At 34.7% G+C, this 21,475-nt stretch overlaps 1 protein-coding gene across 10 annotated transcripts in view; it reads right to left on the minus strand.

Moving 5' to 3' along the window:
• The window catches only part of ATRX (ATRX chromatin remodeler), a 309,323-nt gene that overhangs the window by 186,236 nt on the left and 101,612 nt on the right, over positions 1-21,475 (minus strand). For all 10 annotated transcript variants that reach the window (XM_030933744.1, XM_030933747.1, XM_030933752.1 and 7 more), the window contains 3 exons: positions 16,328-16,400; positions 4,698-4,831; positions 3,424-3,600 (listed from right to left, as the gene is read on the minus strand). In XM_030933744.1, the coding sequence (XP_030789604.1) occupies positions 3,424-3,600; positions 4,698-4,831; positions 16,328-16,400 (384 nt within the window). The remainder of the gene's footprint in view (positions 1-3,423; positions 3,601-4,697; positions 4,832-16,327; positions 16,401-21,475) is intronic.

A 21,475-nucleotide genomic window follows, 5' to 3' on the forward strand; every position in this document is an offset into this window, starting at 1 on the left:
TTAAGCAACTGGAAAGCTGGGAGAATATCAAAAACACACATATATCCCTGCATTCACACACAAAAAAATCCTGTAATTAAGTATAATTTTAAGCCTAGTATTAATTTTTCACCCAACATTTAAAAATTTTTGAAATCTACCAAAAATGTGAAAGAATTATTGAATGAATACTTGTATGCCTTATCCTAAATTCATTTATTGTTAGCAGTTTACCACATTTGCTTTTTTTCTCTCTCTCTCTCTCTACACACACACACACACACACACACTCACACACCTTTTCTTACACTGAACCATGTGATATTAAATGCTGATGACACTTTACCCCTAAGCATAAGGATACTACCCTACATAACTAAATACCATGATCACATCTGAAAAAAAAAATTACTATCATCTAATAAAAAGGCAATATTTACAGTTTCAAATTGTCACTAAAATAATTTTGTAACATTTTTCTAATTTAGGAGAAAATTAGAGTTCATATGCTGCACTTTGTTCTTATGCCTCTTCAATGCATTTCAATTTAATTCAACTACATTTAATAAGTAGACTATTCACTATTGATTTTTCCCATCTCTCAATTCAAATTTCCAAATAATATAGGAACACCAGAATTTACAAAATTCAGAAAATCACGCAACTTCAACTATATATCAACCACTATGATCATAATCCATATTAGAAACACAAATATGATGGGATTTTAGAAGTTTACTCTCTCCTACACAAACAAAAAACAACAACAACAACAAAATCACCTGGGTAATAAATTACCCACAGAATCAGGCAGTAGAAACACAGATCATAGAAAATTCAGATTTTAATAAAGCAAATCTCAAATGTAATTACGTATAATAAAAGGGTCTATATATTGAACTAAGCCTCAGAAGCAAAATCAATATTGCCCCTTTTGTTGAAGAGGCACAGGAATCCATGTTGTGATATCTATAACATGTTAAATCACACAGTTCCTTTATAGAATCTGTAAGAGCTTGCAGCCATATTGCAAAGAACTTTATAAGACAGGCCGGGCGCAGTGGTTCACGCCTGTAATCCCAGCACTTTGGGAGGCCGATGCAGATGAATCACGAGGTCAGGAGATAGAGAACATCCTGGCTAACATGGTGAAACCCCGTCTCTACTAAAAATATAAAAAATTAGCCGGGTGTGATGGCGGGCGCCTGTAGTCCCAGCTACTCAAGAAGCTGAGGCAGGAGAATAGCGTGAACCCAGGAGGCGGAGCTTGCAGTGAGCTGAGATTGCACCACTGCACTCCAGCCTGGGCGACAGAGCAAGACTCCAACTCAAAAAAATAAATAAATAAAAAATAAAAATAAATAAATAATAAAAAAATGTATAAGACAAGTAGTCACAAAATGATGCACTATTATTTATGAACATGAAAATGTCCATAACATATATTAATTGTATATGTGTGTAGCAAGAACTTCTTCCTCCTCATCTTTAGTGAGTAACTCTTGCCCAAAAGCCCTATAAATGTTTAGGATTCCAAGACTATGTCCTTAGCTTTCCATTTGTAAAACATTACAACTCCACTGAATAACCTCAACTATTTTTGTGATACTGTACATATACCATGAAAACTCTAAAAACCTGACACTCATTGTTGACTTTTCCCTTTCATATCAATTAAGAAGACCTAACAATTCAACCTCCTGTAAGACTTAAGTCAATCTTCCTCTTCTCCAACAACCCCATTTGTCATCAACTACAGCAATACCTTCCAAACATTCAGTGCCTTCATTCTCACTGAATAATAAGGAACTAATCTAATCATATGATATTTTTTATTAAAATCTTTCAATAGGAAAAAAAGTAGTCATGCTGAGGTTGTGATTCTTGGGTGTTAGTAATCAACACCTTGTTCCTTGATCTGGGTGCCCTACGTTTACATCAAGATGTCTACTTATTGATAATGTGCACTTCTTTGTACATATATTTCAAATAAAACATTTTTTAAAGTGGTGGTAATCCTCTGTGATTATACTAAAAACTGCTAAATTGTATACTGTAAATGGGTGAACTGTGTGGTTTGTGAGTTTTATCTCAATATAGCTGTTCTATAAAAAGTTTAAAAATAAGGCCAGCACAGTGGCCCACGCCTATAATCCCAGCACTTTGGGAGGCCAAGGCAGGTAGATCACCAGAGGTCCAGAGCTCAAAAATAAATACAGTAATTTAAAAAAAAAAAAAAACCTTTTCAATGGCTCTGCATCCTTTAGAGCCTATTATATTTCCCAAACACTTGCAAAAATGCGTTCCTATTCCTAGGTGGCAAAGAAGAGTTCATCTGCCATCCATGGGTTGGGTACTAACAATAGTCTTCAAAATTTACCCCTAGTCATCAAAAAGTCAAACAACAACAACAACAACAAAATCCTTTGTACTTTTTGTTACCCAAAATTCACAGGCAAAATTTACCCAAATTAATTGCATCTTCTACCCTTCTACAGGAAAGCACTGCTTTCACAGTTTTATATGCAATCTTATACTTTCTACATAATGTTTATTTTATTAAATCATATTTATTTCTCTTTATAATCTAATGGTTAAAAATATTCTTTGTGTCATCTAAAGTTTCTGGTTTATCTTCCCACTCTAAATTATTAATTTTCATCTCATGTGATAGTATACCTGTTGCCAGTGTACTGACATTTGCTTAATATAGCTAGTCAATTGTTTGAGTAGATATGCTTAAATTTCTTTCTTTCTTTTTTTTTTTCTTGGAGACAGAGTCTCACTCTGGGGCCCAAGTTGGAGTGCAGTGGCGCTATCTCAGCTCACGGCAACCTCCACCTCCCGGGTTCAAGAGATTCTCCTGCCTCAGCCTCTCGAGTAGCTAGAACTACAGGCGCGTGCCACCACACCCAGCTAATTTCTTGTATTTTTAGTAGAGACAGGGTTTCACCATGTTATCCAGGATGGTCTCAATCTCCTGACCTTGTGATCCACCGGACTCGGCCCCGCAAAGTGCTGGGATTACAGGTATGAGCCACCGTGCCTGGCCATATACTTAAATTTCATTACTATAATTAGTTTACAAAACCAGCACGGTTTTTTTTGTTTTTGTTTTTGTTTTTGAGACAGGGTCTCACTCTGTCACCCAGGCTGCAATGCAGTGGTGCAATCACTGCTCACTACAGCCTTGGCCTCTGGGGTTCAGGTGATCCTCCCACCTCAGCCTCCCAAGTAGCTGGGACTACAGGTGCACACCACCACGCCCAGCTATTTCTTGTATTTTTTGTAAAGATGGGGTTTCCCTATGTTGCCCAGGCTGGTCTTAAATTCCTGGGCTCAAGTAATCTGCCCACCTCAGCCTCCCAAAGTGCTAGGATTACAGGCATAAGCCACTGTGCCTGGTCCAATATGTTCTTTACATTCAGCATTAAAATGTCTTACCCTTTCTTCTGTTTCTGCCTTTGACTTCTTTATGCTCTTTAGGCTTTGTCTTTTTTTCTTCTCCAGATTCTCCGTCACTCACAGTCAGTTTGTGCCTCAAAAGCCTATGTCTGTATCTTGGCTTCTTAGATTCTTCAGAATCTGAATCTGACTCAGAATTGATTTGATTTTTTGCTTCTAAATGAAGAAAACAAATCAATAAAACCTTATTCAGTCTTTAAAATGTCTTGTAAATCTATTTTGCCTGTTGACAACTACTGCAACTTACGAAAAAAATCAGAGTTATACACACACTTTGGTATCATTGGTGTTATCAGGTAATCTCACACATCAGACTTGACAAATTACTATTATTAAATATTGACTAAATATCACCTATATATTTATAGAAACTTTTATAAGGTATAAAATATTTTGCTTTGAAAATCATCTGTTTAGGGCCGGGCACGGTGGATCACGCCTGTAATCCCAGCACTTTGGGAGGCCGAGGCGGGCAGATCATTTGAGTTCAGGAGTTCAAGACCAGCCTGATCAACATGGAGAAACCTCGTCTCTACTAAAAATACAAAATTAGTAGGGTATGGTGGCACAGGCCTGTAATTCCAGCTACTCGGGAGGCTAAGGCAGGAGAATCACTTGAACCTGGGAGGCAGAGGTTGCAGTGAGCCAAAATTGCACTATTGCACCCCTGCCTGGGCAACAAGAGCAAAACTCTGTCTCAAAAAAAAAACAAAAACAAAAACAAAAAACAAAAAACATCTGTTTATTGGCAGTAACTGATAAAATTAGAGTAACTTCCATAATTATTACAAGCTATTCAAGAGAAGTCGTGGTAACAAAGTCTTAAACATTTTCATGAACTCTAAATGCCTGTATTAAGAGATTTCTTTTTCTTCTTCTTCTTTTTGAGATGGAGTCTCGCTTTGTCACCCAGGCTGGAGTGCAGCAGCACGATCTCGGCTCACTGCAACCTCTGCCTCCCAGGTTCAAGCGATTCTCCTGCCTCAACCTCCTGAGTCGCTGGGACTACAGGCACGCGCTACCACACCCAGCTATTTTTAGTAGAGACAGGGTTTCACCATGTTGGTCAGGCTGGTCTCAAACTCCTGACCTCAACTGATCCACCCGCTTTGGCCTCCCAAAGTCCTGAGATTACAGGCGTGAGCCACCACGCTCAGCCATATTAAGATATTTCTTGGTCAGATATTCTTCAAAGACTGAATTAGTCAAGGAATCAAACTATGACATTATAAACTTCTCTTTGGGGAGCTCACCCTCATCTCCTGGGTTTTCTTCATTTTGTTTTCCAGTTCTTTTTTTCCCTTCTTCTGGCTCATCATCTGAAGATCCATCCTCATCAGAGGAAAGATTGGCTTTAATTTCTTCTAAAAGCATCTTCTTGGCAATTCTTGAGAGTAAAAAAACAATAAAAAAAGAACTATATATCTGGGGGTGAAATATACCAAATTAAAAACAAAAACAGACTTCTTGGCATCAAAATAGAAATAAATGTGCCAATAGATTTTACATTGTAAATAAACAATTAGCAAAACCATGTTTTAACCTAAGCTATAAACAAAAACTTTTGAAAATGTTCTTTACACTTATTATTTCTCAATTCTATACAATTCTGCAATATACTGAAAACTCTGAAGGACATATTCTATTGACTATTTTTACTAATTGCAATTCGATGCTGGATAACCTCCCAATCCTCTATTTGCTTTGCTGACATCATCCTACAACTACAATGTCAGACAGGTCAACAATAGTGAATGAACTTGTTCAGACACATGGCATTCCAAGATAATTTAATTCACGAGAGGTTTAATTCAACAGCAAAATATATTCTTGGAAAACCAATGTGTAATAAACCACTATATAATAACACCTTGCCTCAAACTAGAGGATGATAGTTTTGGACCTTAATTTCAATGTACTACATAAATTCTGTTAACCAGATGAAAGCATACACAAATGCTAAGTATTGCAGCAATAAATAATCTCTAATAATATTCAAGACAGGGGAAAGAAGGGACATGATTGCTATTAATTACATACATGGTAAAAAGAACACGAATTACCATAAATGGGTTACTTTAAAAAAAAAATAGTGCAGTTGTTTCACTCACAAGAAAATTTCTCAAGATGCTCCTCAAAGACCAATTTGCTAATGGAAAAATCAATTACTAAAAGCATAAGAAAACACTACTTTTACTTCTACCATCATATGTTAAAATAAAATATATTCCTAGGAAATCTCCATGTTTGTACTCAAGAAAAATAACTGAAAAAGTAAGATAAAAGCAATCATACAGCTTTTGTACAAGACAAGATGTTTTGATAAGTCTGGGTATCCTTTCAATACAAATTCACAAATCACAGTAACAAGAAAATAGTTTATAGTTAAGTTCAAAAAGAAGATGGCATGATCCTGACAGTCTGCCATGAGCTAATCTGTATGGGATAAACATATTCTCTGCAATCAGGACTGACTCTCTAGCTAAGTCAAAAACCTGTAGCTGGGATGATGGAACATTTGTTATTTCTGGATCTGAAAGCCCTCTTTACACTTCTTAGCACACACCCACATTTCAGTGAAGAATTCATTCAATGGCAGGAGATATTAATGCATGTTAGCTGCCTCCTAAATTTTATTTGACAGATAGATTGCTCATTACTATTCATATTCAAAGATGCATAGCAAAGGCATCTAAATAGACTGAAGCAAAACAGGCAATCACTTCCATAAATGTTTATTATATGCCTTTTGGTGCTTTCTCCCTCAAACAGATGGATCAGAAATATTTAGACAACACAGAGAATCATCAATTGCTAAAGGAAGCCACAGATGCGTTTGTTTTTCTGAGGATTTCTGCCCTGATTTGTATTTCAATAAAGTGAAGATTAGACCACACCAATTTAAATCTTACTAAAGTTGAGCTATAAAGTTTTGCTCTTACATTTCTAGATCAATGGTTTGCACACTGTAAGCTTTTCTAAAAATGGGACAAATACAGGGTTGCCAACTTTTCATTTTGCCAAAAAAAGTTTAAACCCAAATTCCATTTACTTTCATCATTTTATAAAATAAAGACTATTTACAACATACCCTCCCCAAATTAGGAAACAGTTTCAGAATAAAGAGAAACCCTTTAAATTGAAGAAATATATCTTTCTGGAAAAATTCTCTAAAATCATCTTTTTTAAAAAAAATTTCAGCTAGGCGTAGTGGCTCACGCCTGTAATCCCTGCACCTTGGGAAGCAGAGGTGGGCAGATCACCTGAGGTCAGGGGTACGAGACTAGCCTGGCCAACATGGCGAAACCCTGTCTCTACTAAAAATACGAAAATTAGCTGGGTGTGGTGGCGCGCACCTGTAATCCCAGCTACTCAGGAGGCTGAGGCAGGAGAATTGCTTGAACCCGGGAGGCGGAGGTTGCAGTGAGCTGAGATCATTGCACTCCAACCTGGGCAACAAAACTCCGTCTCAAAAGAAGAAAAAATTTTCATGGATGTTTATTACAATGTTGTCTGCAATAGCAAAGGGTGAGAAAATGTTTAAACATTCAATATCAGAAACTGATTAAACAGTATTATAACATGATTATCCATAAGAGATAGAAATTAAAATGATATTCTAAATAAGATTAATATAGAAAATATTTATTAATATTAAGTGAAAAAGTAATTTATAAACCACAATATAGTTCTATTTTATATATTAAAAAAAACTTCTAAAATTTGTATGTCCCTAAAAAAGACCAGAAGACTCTAAAATAAAATGTTAGCAGTAAATTTCTATGTCTGGCATAGCACTTTTTTTTTCTGTTGGTATATATTAAAACCATCATTGGTAATACTACACTGTCATTTCTCATGGACCAGAAAAAACTTCCTCAAACTAATATGAATAATGAATTTTGGGACGAATAAATATATGTGTGTGTGTGTGTGTGTGTGTAAAATATATAAAGCATTGAATACTAGATTAGAAATGGGAAAACCTTGGTTACTTGCAAGTACAAGGAGATCTCATACCACCATTTGGGTTGAACACTAAACAGCCAACAAAAACACAATTCCTAATCTAGTTACTTGAAAGGCTAGATCAACAAAATGATTTTAGTTTGTGTTTACAAGTTCAAAAAAAGTCTTTAAAAAATTACTATTAACTATAAAGATTTGGTTGTTAATTGTAGGAAATCACGTAATTTTTCTTCTTTCAAATCCTAGTCTCCAAAGAATATGTCTACTAAAAAATGGAAGGTCACAATATGTAAACCTACTTAATGCATTCTCAAGTTCTGGATTGTCATTAGACTAAGAAATATGATGTACATGAGATAAGATACAATTGCATACCTATTAATAAATCATATAAAGTGAAATCAGATCCACATACTGTAGAATTACAACTTAGCGACAACTTTCAAAAAGATCGTAACATATAGAACAATCATAGTACATTCAGAAGCCGAAAAATTACAAACTTCAGGTCATTTTTCTCCAAATCACAAATTATATACAGAGTGATGGAGACTACCTGGCTAAAGGTTTTATTTTTGCTCTTTTAACACCTTCTGTCCAAAGGAAAACCTAATTTATAGCTATGTAAATTAAGCCCTAAAAAGAATAAATTGAATCATTTTGCATAAGTTATTACTGAAGTCCAATATGTCAAAGACCCAGTCTACCATAAACCTAGCCTATAACATAATAACCTACATTTCAAAATTAGAACTTAATTTAACGGACCTAAGGGCTGAGGCTGACCTTCAACCTGAGTAGTCAGCAAGCATGTTGAAGTGAGATGTGTCCCATCTACAAAGCCTGCTGTGAGATGCTTTAAAGGGAAACTCCACTACCTTAACTCTGGAGTCACGGGCCACAGAGACTTCAAGGATATCATCACTTGAGAACCAGCTGAGGCTGGCAAAGCATCATTTTGGAGGCCTCGGCTGGACCCATGCTGGTATGCATGTGATGGATGTATAGTCATGATCCCTAGTTGATTCTGTTTGCTCTGAAGTTTCCTTTCTTGAGGCTTTCCAGGACGATGTACTGCCCCTGGAATCTCAATGCTCAATATTACATCTTGGGGCAGGTGTAGCATCCAAAGCAGTCACGACTCTATCAGAAGCATTAGAGGCACAGGCCGTGCCACTCTTGTGGCAGAAAACCTGGGCAGAGCCAGAAGTAATGGAGCCACTCCTCCATTTTCCTGAAAGGGAGGGAAGGGAGAGGGGGAGAAAGCAAAACAATATGGGAGGAAGGGTAAAAACCCACAAACAAACAATGATTGGAACTGGCGCATGAGAAAATAAATAGGACCCCAAAACCCACATATACTAAGTCTTCTAAAGTACGTAACACCAAGATAACACCATTACTGAAAGAAAGCACAATAAAATAATAAGAAGTGAGCCCAACAACACAATGACAAACAAGCAATTGGAAAAAAAAAAAAAATAGGAGAAAGCCAAGAAAGCCTTTATTAACTCCAATCCTATCTAGAAAGGAAATGAGTAATGTCTCTTGTTTAAGCACTCAAACAGGAAAGGAAAGTAAACCACCTCTTGCTGATAGGTAAATCAATAATTCAAAATATTGAGTTACTTAAAATGCAATCAAGAGAAGGACCTCTTGCACCAGGGAGCTTTTGAGCCATAATAAAAGCAATACAAAATATTAGAGCTAGAAGGATGAACCTTAGAGTACAGCTTTGTCATTTTACAGATGAGGAAACAGGCTTAGATATAGGAAATGACTCAGTCAAAGAAACAAAGCTAACTAGTGGCAAAGTCAGGAGTAGAACCTAAGATCCTAAATCCCAATCTGCTATTAATTTTACTGTGCCAGCACTATATCCTCTACTTGTTAACACTTGTATGCTAATGAGTGCCTGGGCAAATACAAATGATCCCTTTTTTTTAGACAGAGTCTTGTTCTGTCACCCAGGCTGGAGTGCAGTAGCGTGATCACAACCTGGAGTGTGAGAGGCTCACTGCAACCTCCGCCTCCCAGGTTCAAGCAATTCTCCTGCCTCAGCCTCCCGAGTACCTAGGACTATAGGTGCATGCCACCACACCCAGCTAATTTTTGTAGTTTTAGAAGGAACAGGCTTTCACCATGTTGACCAGGATGGTCTCAAACTCCTGACCTCATGTGATCCACCCACCTCAGCCTCCCAAAGCGCTGGGATTCCAGGCATAAGCCACCACATGGGCACCCATTTTTAAAAATATGTGTATTTCGCATATTTCAAATTTGTGTATTTAGAAATGCAAGAATTCAAGCTTTAATTTTTCTTATTTTAGAGACAGTCTTGCTCTGTTGCCCAGGCTAAAATGAAGTGGCACAAACACAGATCCTTGTAACCTTGAACTCCTAGGCTAAAGCAATCATTCTGCCTCGGTATCCTGAGTAGCTGGAGCTACAGGCATGTGCCACCATGCCCGGTTAATTTTTTTTTTTTTTTTTTTTTTTTTTTAGTAGAGACAGGGTCTCACCATGTTGCCCAGGCTGGTCTTAAACTCCTGGCCTCAAGTGATCCTCCCACGACAGCCTCCCAAAGTGTTGGGATTGCAAGTGTGAGCCACTGCACCCAGTTTGATTTTATAAAGACTAAAAAGGAGTTTTAAACATATTTAATCCAGTATGCACTCTACAATGCACTGATAGACCATCTGAGATACATTCTACAATGACCATTTTATCTTTTAAGAAGTTCTGAGAACAGGTTTGAAGAAAATTGCTGGAAAAAAAATATATTTTTAGAAGGCCAAAATACTGGGCATCCATAAACAAGGTGATAAAATTTGCTTAAAAATTTTTTGTGTACAATATCATAATAGAGTACTTAATTAACAGAATTCTAAATAAGATAATGGGTTTAAATGCATGCACTTTAGAGGTACCTAAGTATATGTAGTACTAAAGCATCACACCATATTTTAAAAGTTTGATATGTAAAATAATTCAAAGGAATATAGCCAAGGAATGTTAAATATTTTAGTAGGGTGTGAGGCTTTGTTTTAATAAATGTCATATATTTAAGGGATAGGAATTAAAAAACAAAACATGTGGCCGGGCATGATGGCTCACGTCTATAATCCCAACAATTTGGGAGGCCAAAGAAGGCGAATAACCTGAGGTCGGGAGTTTGAGACCAGCCTGGCCAACATGGCAAAACCCCGTCTCTACTAAAACTACAAAAATTAGCCGGGCATGGTGGCAGGCACCTGTAGTTACAGCTACTCAGGAGGCTGAGGCAAGAGAATCGCCTGAACCCAGGAGGCGGAGGTTGCAGTGAGCGGAGATTGTGCCACTGCACTCCAATCTGGGTAACAGAGTGAGACTCTGTCTCAAAAAAAAAAAAAAAGTTATGGAATATGGAATTATTCAAAATTCATATTAGTATATATTTTAACTCAGGTTGAAAATTAGTATGAATATTAAGTTTTCTATTAAAAAAATATGACTGGCCAGGAGGGGCAGCTCATGCCTGTAATCCCAGCACTTTGGCAGGCTGAGGCGGGCAGATCACTTGAGGTCAGGAGTTCAAGACCAGCCTGGCCAACATGGTGATATCTCGTCTCTACTAAAAATTTAAAAATTAGCCAGGTGTGGTGGTGGGCACCTGTAATCCCAGCTACTCAGGAGGCTGAGGCAGGAGAACTGCTTGAAACAGGGAAGTGGAGGCTGCAGTAAGCCGAGATCACGCCACTGCACTCCAGCCTGGGTGACAGAGCGAGACTCTGTCTCAAAATATATATATATATATTATATTTTATATATACATATTATATATTATATTTATATTATATTATATATATATTATATATTACATAATATATATTATATATAAGTATTATGTATATATAAAAAAATTAAGGCACAATGATCTGTACCCCAAAATGGTGGAATTCATGAGGTAATAATGAAGTCGCCAAATAATCAAAACGCTAAACAATGGTTTGAAACATTTTTTTTAGTCACAAATCCTGCAATGTGGGTAGTTAATTAAAAGCAGCTCTGTATCCTTTTTGGTGAGGGTACCAGGAAAATTAATATCAAATGACTTTTTTAAAAAATCTTGGGAGTAGAATAAAAACTATGAAATTAAGAACCCACAGTTATTAATAATTCATACAGACTCTTATGTTTCAATAGGCCTGAATTATTACATGTGTATTCCCTCATTTTATACAAAAATTTCAACCAGTTTTAGAGGCATTTTAACAAGAAAAAATATATTCAAATTAATATAGGAAATTTGATACTAAATAACTAGTTCAATATTTTTATACTTGAAAAATGAAAACACAGAATTTACTCATCTCAATTTATTTTGAAATTTCAAAGTTAAAGACAAAGGATATTAAGTCAGAAAAATGAATCACTTTTGCTAACACTAGCAATCCAAATTCTCTCCTTTTTCTTTTTTCTTTTTTGAAGAAGACCTATTTCTTATTTTCTGGAAGTTCCAATATCACCAAAGAACAGAGAACAAGAAAGAAACACTGGTTATAATGTTTATATTTTGACCATAAAAGGACAAAGGTCACCACTACACATCATATGTCTTTCCTTACTTGGAATTCTAGTAGAAAAAAGAAAGCCAGTAACAACTACAGCCAGTTTAGATATCTACAAGTAGATCCTATCTACTGGCTGGACACCTGTGTTGTACTTAAATGACTTGCAATACTTACCTGCACTATACAGACAAAGAAAATTGAAAAAAAAAATTACCATAAAATTGCTAGATATTTAAATCCCTTACTCAAATGGAAAAACAAGTAAAATACTTAATTTAAAATGCCACCTTTGTCTTTCAAGTACAATAAAGGAGAATCAAAGAAGTTTTGCTAACGAAACAGAACTACCACAAAAAAAATCAGGAAAAAAATAATTCCAAATTTAGCAAATTTGCATAGAGAACAGACAACATGTGTAGGAGAGAGACATTTGAAAAAGTGTTTAAAATGAAAGCAAAGTGAACATCAAATGATTAAGGGACTTGTGATATACCCATGCCATTAACTGTGCTGAAATCAAGTAAACAATCATTAAATATCTTCTTAGGCATAAATAACATCCAGAAATCATTAGTTTCCTCCAAAAATATGCTAGATTAACAGTATAGAGCCTTCATCAACAGAATACCCACACCAAGCCAGTAGGAAAAAAAAAATCATTAGCATATTTTCTAGTTTGAAACGCAAAATTATTATCAAATGATACAACAATAGTTAGTTGGAAATTTAAAATGCTATGGTCTTGTCCCAATGTAATTAAATAGAACAATAGGACAATTTTTTTTTAGCAATCTCCACATCAAATTTCGCTTCTATGAAAAAAAAAAGCATTTAGTCGCACCCACAGAGAAATTATGAGAAAAAATGTGGAGTATTTACTAGACCCAATTAAGCACATTTCAACAATAAAATAAATGTGTTTGTTGGGGAAGCAGACATCCATGTAGAAATCTCAGCTCTTAGTCAAAGTTGTCAGGGAGAAAGAATGCTAATTTAGAAAAACCTAGCAATTTGGTCTCTTGCTCTCAAAAGTTCAACTGTAAATATTTTTCACATCCTGCAAAATAAACGAATGAAGAAATTTCAAAAGATAATTTTTTGGGGGATAAATGGCCTCTTCAGCGATTGTTCGGTATGCAGTCTCTAAAGACAAGCCTAGTTTAATGACCTCAAAACTAATACTGTTAACACTTGAACACATTACTATCTTATTACTTGAGGCTCATTCCCAGTACAGATATTAAATTAAAATATATGATATTTTTAGAAAATGTTTGCTCAAAATATCCCCATTTATATTGAACATATAAAGGAATTATGATGTATTTTCAATGCCAGCCTAATTATTGAATTGAAATAAATTATATGAATGGATGTCTTTTCAAAGAAAGAACCAATTTAAAATCCAATTAACAAGTATTTGAAAGGCCAATGAAACCCTATCCTAATGGTACATTCAAATATATTACTTTAAAATTACGTGTATAAATTTGAAAACCTGACAACCTATTTGGTATTATTATTCTGCCATTGAAAAACTACATAAAGCCTAAGCTCTAAAAATTTGAAATAAAATTTCAGTTATATAAAATTCAAAATATATGATTAGTCTACTTTTTAAATAAAAAGCTAAACCAGAAACATACAAGTGTTGATCAACCTATAATATTTTGTCCTTGTTCATTAAGTAAATGCAATTAAATAGAAATTAATTTACAGGTTAGACCACTCTGCCTCATAATAGTATACATTTACTTTCAAATATGAGTGATGCTACATAATAGTATGCTAAAACAGAAATTTATTCACATTTACTAAAATATTCCGGATATGACTAAGTTTTTTAAATGACCTCAAAAGCTATCATAGCTTTAAAACTGAAAAAGTAAATAGTAGTTAAATCTGTTGCAAAACTTTCACACAAATATATTTAAGTATGTATGTTAGGGGAATTAAAAGCATTTACGTCCTAAATTTCAAAATTTCAAAACTTCTTTGGCTACAAACTAGCCTATATATTGTAATAACAAATTACGTCAACTCTCATGATATAAAAAAGTAACATTATTAAAATTAAATGCTTGAACAAGAAAAAAGGTTTACAAAAATTTATTGCATCCAAATAGTTAACCATTTGCAATAATACACTATTTATCTCTTCATAAACACCAACACTGAAAATGTATTACAATACTGCTAAAAAGGCAAAGCATATAAGATTTATACACAATTTATACACAATTGTGTACAAATTTACATACAATTACAATATGCTGTCTACCAAAATACAACCTACTAAAAAATTAGGAAGTTAGAAAAATAATTCTAAGACTTAATCGTGATCTGCAAATGAATTTTTTAAGTTGCTTAGTGCATATTCAAATATGCTCAAATATATAATCTATACTAAAATAGTGCAAGAAAGTATTTGTATCCCCATCATGACTACATAACCCATGGGTATTAGATCTCTCTTTGGTATAGTGAATATTAAACAAAATGAATTGTATATTTTATGAAAACACATTAAACTGAGTATAGAGACACAGGCTCAAGATAAAATTCAGTTCTTCTCAAAAGTACTCAACAGGGTTGTATTTTTTAATCACAAATTCAAGATGGAATTAAAGATACTTTCCAATAAAATACTTTCCAGTTACAGAAAGATACGATCAGGTAACTTAATAGTTGAAAATGATATTTATATTTTGACAAGCTCTAACACACACACAAAAAATTATACCTTAACAACACTCTTATTTGGTGGTTGAATATGAAATTAAAGTAATCATTCACAGTTAAATTAAGATGCAGACTGTTTAAAACATTATTAGCCTTTGAATAACATCTGAATCCTCATGATGTATAGAAAATCAAATAGTAGCAAATATAAATGAAGAAAAAGTAAGGTATCTTAAAAAAGAATAAAATTTTAAATGCTTTCAGTATCTGGCTGTGATGATATAATACAAAACCCCTAATGAATAAATTGTATGCCCTTATTACTCCATTCTGGAACCTACCACCTATCCCACAAAATAAATGGATATACATTTTTAAATTTAAAAAAGTAGGCAAGCAGAATCTGAATCTTTGTGTCCACAATTAAGCTCTATTCAAAAGTGTAAAATAAAACTGTTCATTCACCTTAATAAAAACATTATTCTGTTAATTAGCAGAATGCTGACCTTTGCAACAGAGAAACCGAACAGCATCAGCAAGAAATAAAAGAGTGAGACTAACAGCTGAACCCAGGGCATTTACTAACTCAATTAATTTCTTACAAAATTATGACAGAAAATTACATGTGTATTTTTATGTTTTCCTAATGTTAGAACTTACTATTAGGAATAAATGAATGGTTAATGTAGTGCTCTTTAATGAAATCATCTCAAATCTATTATGGATTTTTTGGTACAAGAATTAGAGAAAATTTCGCTCAACTTTTTCTTCTTAAATATAGTAAATTTTTGACAAAAAGTAAAGTCACTTGCCCATGATGACACAGACAGTTGTTAAAAATGCTAGAAATCAGATACCCTTATGCCCATTATTCCAAAATTCCATGCACTATACCACACTATCTTCTTGTTGAAGATTATGAGCATGGGGTATGCTATTGTCCAGGAAGTGTTTAAAAGTTATGTTGAAACCTTATAGCTATATTCTTTAATACCGTTGTTTTCCTTATTCTTCACTATACTGATAGTGTCTTTTTTTTCTTTACCCAGTCACTCCTTACTTAAGTATATCTGTATAGGCTACACTGTTGACATTTAAACCTATTAAGTCTTACTAAAGTAAATGCTCTCATACCGTGTGTTTCTATTTTATTTGAAAACTGGTTAAACTCTAACTCAGTCTAGATACCTTGTAAATTTACACTTATTTTGAAAGCAATTTCTTAATCTTAAATATCTGAGTAATCTCTCCTTTTGTTTACTCTCAACAGGCCTTAATAAATAGGACCACCATATTGGATGGCAATTAACAATAGTCAAATATAGAGATGTCTGTTGTTACCAATTTATTGAGATATGATTTACTTTCATCAATAATCTGTCAAAATAAATTATTCCAAAAAAATTATCGCAGTTTACACAGAATCATAAAATTGACAGTTCTGTATTTATAACACACCCTATGCTAGGTGTGTAAATAATATTACTTTCTCTTAAGGTTTCTGAGTTTTAGCCCATTTTCTGGCCTTTCTTTCAAACTTGCAGGAAGACTGTGAGCGAGTCTTTCTAAGGCAGGCACTCCTGGTTTTTACAACCTGCTTGCTGTTCCGTTGCTGCTGTTTGTGCCCATGCCTAGGGTGTGTTATAATCTTTTTAAAGTCCTTACAGATGGAATCATACCTATTCTCAGGATCATTGTCGTCATCATCATCATCCACTGTGACAGGCACTGATTTAGATAAGGCTTCATCTCCTTGAGGGAAAAAAGTGTACTTAAAATTAGCTTTAAATAAGCTATATAATTAAAACCATGTAAAATAAAACTGAAAGCCAAAAACTTTAAAGCAAACTAAGTGGAGTCTAAACTCTGGACTCCAAAATATGAGTAAAAAGCATTCTTACAGAAAACATAACCGAGTATTTGTGAAGTGCCAGCAGTAAAATGATAAATAGCTGACCCTTATATATTTCAGAGTTCCTTCCCAGGGCACAATGCTTTTAAAGTCCACCCTTCTCAGTAACAATTCTATATCAACAGTCATCATATTAGCACAAGTTTCTTGCGGCAATAACCTTTGTACTGATCCATTTTAATTTTGACATTAACAGGCGCTGTAACTTCGACAAACAGCAAAACCGGTATTAATGTTTTGGTAGTAGCAAGTAATTTTAAAATGCAGTTGAATGTGTATGGTATTCGTGACCTGAATTACCCAGTGATACAGTTCAGTACAGTAAAACTTATTTTCTTATAAAAAGCTACATTTCTATCTTCTGATTAAAAATCTAAAGAGGGCCGGGCGAGGTGGCTCACGCCTGTAATCCCAGCACTTTGGGAAGCCGAGGCGGGTGGATCACCTGAGGTCAGGAGTTCCAGACCAGCCTGGCCAACATTGCGAAATCCCGTCTCTACTAAAAACACAAAAATTAACCAGGCATGGTGGTGTACACCTGCAATCCCAGCTACCAGGGAGAAAGAGGCAGAAGAATCACCTGAACCCGGGAGGCAGAGATTGCAGTAAGCCGAGATTGCACCACTGCACTCCAGCCTAGGCAACAGAGCAAGACTCTATCTCAAAAAAAAAAAAAAAAAAAAAAAAACTAAAGAGGTTAAGATTTGGGCATTTCATTCTACATAAATTTTACTTAAAAAGAAAAACAAACTGAAATATCAAACTGTAGGTTAATATTATGCATGCTTAAGTATTTCAGGAGAAGTATGCTGATGTGTACCATTTAATTTGAAATGCATCAAAGATCTTAAGGGTATTATACTAAGTGAAAAAAGCCAATCTCAAAAGGTTATATACTTCATGATTCCATTTCAAAATAGCAAAATTACAGTGATGAAGAACAGATTACTAGTTGCCAGATGTCAGGAATGGAGGTAAGGACAGCAGTATCATTAGGGAGCCTTGTGATAATGGAACTGGTTTGATACCTCGGTTGTGGTGGTGATTATACAAAGATACACATGGGGTACAACTGCATTGAACTATACTTGCACATACACAAATGAGTGCATGTGAAACTGGTGAAATCTGAATAAATCTTCAGTTTTCTGGTTTTGACACTGTACTACAGTTACAAGATGTTACCCTTGAGGGAAACTAAGTGAAGGGTATCTGAGACCTCCCTGTATTTCTTATTTTTTTACAAATTCTTGTGGATTTATAATTATGCAAAATGAAAAGCTAAAAAGGCAAAAAAATATATACACCGATGGATAGACAGAAGGATATATAGATATGTTATCAAGAAAATACAGTATAATATTAATGGTAGATGCTTTGATGTATACTTCAATGTTTTTCACAATAAAATGTTGAAGAGAAATGGAGGAAAAAAATCTATAAAGAAAACAGACACCTACAGGCTCAGGACAGAAATACACTAAATAAGGCCAGGCATGGTGGCTCAAGCCTGTAATGCCAGCACTTTGGGAGGCTGAGGCGGGCGGATCACTTGAGGTCAGAAGTTCGAGGCCAGCCTGGCCAATATGGAGAAACCTCGTCTCTACTAAAAATACAAAACTTAGCAAGTGTGGTGGCATGTGCCTGTAATCTCAGCTACTCGGGAGCCTGAGGCATGAGAATCGCTTGAACCCAGAAGGCGGAGGTTGCAGTGAGCAGGGGTTGTAGTGAGTCGAGATTGTGCCACTGAACTCCAGCCTGGGTGACAGAGTGAGACTTCAACTCAAAAAAAAAAAAAAAGAGAGAGAGAGAGAGAAGAGATTTCATAATATCCCAGCAAACTCACAATAAATATCTCATTCAAACAGACCAATCTTCAAATGAAATATAATTAGCACTGTCACTCCCTCTTTACTACACCTTTCAAAATTTGACCTATCCTTTGAGGTTCAAATGCCAACTATTCTTCTACGTATTTCCCCAAATATTTAAATATCTCACTTGCTATTTATTGTGTAGCCCCATTATGATTGTTGTTGTTTTTGTTTTGAGACAGAGTCTCACTCTGTTGCCCAGGCTGAAGTGCAGTGGCGTGATCGGCTCACTGCCATCTCCATCTCCCGGGTTCAAGCGATTCTCCTGCTTCAGCCTCCCAAGTAGCTAGGATTACAGGTGTGTGCCACCACAGGCGGCTAATTTTTTTGTATTTTTGGTAGAGATGGGGTTTCACCATGTTGGCCAGACTGGTTTTGAACTACTGACCTCAGATGATCCGCCCACCTTGGCCTCCCAAAGTGCTGGGATTACAGGCCCCAATCTAGTTTTATATCTTTCTTCTATTACCTTTTTTAATGATTTCTCTATATCTGTCTTGCATTAAACTGCAATCCCCTAGGACCATGTTCTTCATCTTGGTTATTCATGCCATTACCAAGCCCCAATTTCTAGGAAAATACTGTAGCTGTAATATGATATCCAAATACTGCAAATAAACTGGAATCCTCTAAACACAATAGGGGGCAGGGTTTTTGTTTGAAGCTTCTAAAACTGTGACCTAAAATTAAGTTAGACAGAGGAGTACATAAATTCAGCATGCTTATATAAGCATGTAAGTAAATTCTGAAGGAATATCATAACATTGGCTCACACACAAACTTATCTTTAAAAACAGAACTTTTTACACAGTGCTTATTTTCAAGGCACTCATACTCTATTCTACTTGTTTCTATTGACAAGGCCCCATTTTTGACAGGTTAAATTCCCTAACAAATTTATCTTCTTTCTTATTTCATCCCAAATAATCAGCTTAGCCCCCAAAAATATCCAGGGTAAAGAAAATCTCAACAAGGCATATTTCACCAAGGAGTTGAAGGATTGGCATTTGCTGAAGTAACAGATTCTCAAAGTTTCTCTTGATACACACCTGAGGAAAAGTTTACCTCCCCATCAGCCTATTTCTCCTTCAGATCAAAGTTAAATAAATCAAAATGGAACACAGTGATCTAGATCAGTGCTGAGATAAGTAATTATCAGGAGATGCATCAATTGAGTATTTGCCATATATCACCATCCCTTCTTAAGGCCTAATGAATGCATATTAATTATTACACTAAAAATTAATAATTCTCAACATGAGAGGTGTATAATACTTTCATAGATATCAATAAATCAAGTGAGATCTTGAGATAGAAAAGTAATAAAATACTTGAAATCAAACATATTGATTTCACCAGTGAAACTATTTAATCACAGAAACCAATTTTCCAAAGTTTAAAATTAGCCATACTAAGAAAAAAAGAGAGAAGATCCAAATAAATAAAACCAGAAATAAAATTAGTTCAACGACATATAATTTTTAATAGATTTTTAACTAAATTTTTAAACACCATTTATTATTCTTAAACTCTAATCCTTAATAAGGATTTTCACAGCTAACCTAACAACTAAAACATTGATTTGACATCAAAGTAACTATTAGATTCTGTATTTTTAATGTAAGTCCATAATCCCTTATACATAATTTTGAAATCTAAAACACTCTCAAAACGGAAAGTTTCTGTAAGAGGGTACCAAAGACAATCTGGCAGCAAAACCTGTTCTAAACTGCTTATTCCTTTACATAAGAATCTTCAAATGTTTTGCTGCAGAAATACTGTGTTTGATTATCTGGTGTTGCATCAGGCCCCACTGGGGCTTTTATAAAATATATAGTAACTGCTCTCTATTATTTTTCTAAAAAACAAAAAGTTGTAAATTCTGAAACACAATAGACCCCAAGAATTTCAGGGAAGAAACTGTGAACTTGAAGTTACAATAGCCACACAAACAGAGTTCCATCTAGTCATCTGATATAGCAGAGCATTCAACTGAAGCACACACCATACATATCACATGTGGTTTTCAAGTCAGGTCATAAGTACTCCATAAAAGAAATGAAAAGCTTTATTAAAAAAAACAAGATTTTGCTGGGCACAGTAGCTCATGCCTGTAATTCCACACTTTGGAAGGCCAAGGTGGAAGGACTGCTTGATGCCAGGAGTTCAAGACCAGCCTGGGTAACATAGCAAGACTTCATCTCTACAAAATTAAAAATTTAAATTTAAAAAATAGCCAAGATTCAAATTAATTCCATTAAAATCCAATTGGGATAAATTGAAAACTGTAACATAAGAACTGAAAGGAAAAATTTTTTAATTCTACCTATGTTGGAAATACAATTTTATGTAAAACCCACTTCATAAAAATTTTTAAATAAATTCTGAGTATCCATAGTTAACTGACAGGTCTTACTGACTAAAAAAAAAGACAAACAACCAATACACATTTATTATACAACTGATTTTTAAAATAACTTTAATAATAAAAACTTCTTTTTAAAATTATTTTTCATAAATTTTTAAAGATTAATTTTAATTAATTCCTAAGAATATTTTCATTTACCAGCTGACCCAAACTTTAATGTTCCTAGTACTCTACCTCATCAGGGTAGGCTAATCCAGCTAATGTTTGGATTTTCTTCCTTCCTTTATTTTGACAGTGTTTTTAAAAGAAAAACGTCTGTTCATGTCATTAGAAACTAGTTAATAAGCATCAACAAAGGGTTTTAATTAGGTAAATTAAAAATATTTAAAGGGGATTTCATGAGACACAAAGTTATCTGTTCAAACCTAAAAAGCCATATGCATGGCAGTTAAAATTTTGACACACCATGTCATAACAGTACCAAGGACTCACTTCCATTATATAAATAAATAGCTACTGAACCACTGGTACCAATCGCTTTTCCTTCATAAACTACTGCTCATTACTCTAGAGAAAAGCACTAAATATTGATAAAGAAATTTTGTCATTTACTCAACAAATTTGGGATCCCTGATACTGAATACTAGCAATGTTCAAAATATCTTCCAATGGC

Source organism: Rhinopithecus roxellana, chromosome 7 (genome assembly GCF_007565055.1).
Source record: "Rhinopithecus roxellana isolate Shanxi Qingling chromosome 7, ASM756505v1, whole genome shotgun sequence".
In the NCBI taxonomy this organism is placed as follows: Eukaryota; Metazoa; Chordata; class Mammalia; order Primates; family Cercopithecidae; genus Rhinopithecus; species Rhinopithecus roxellana.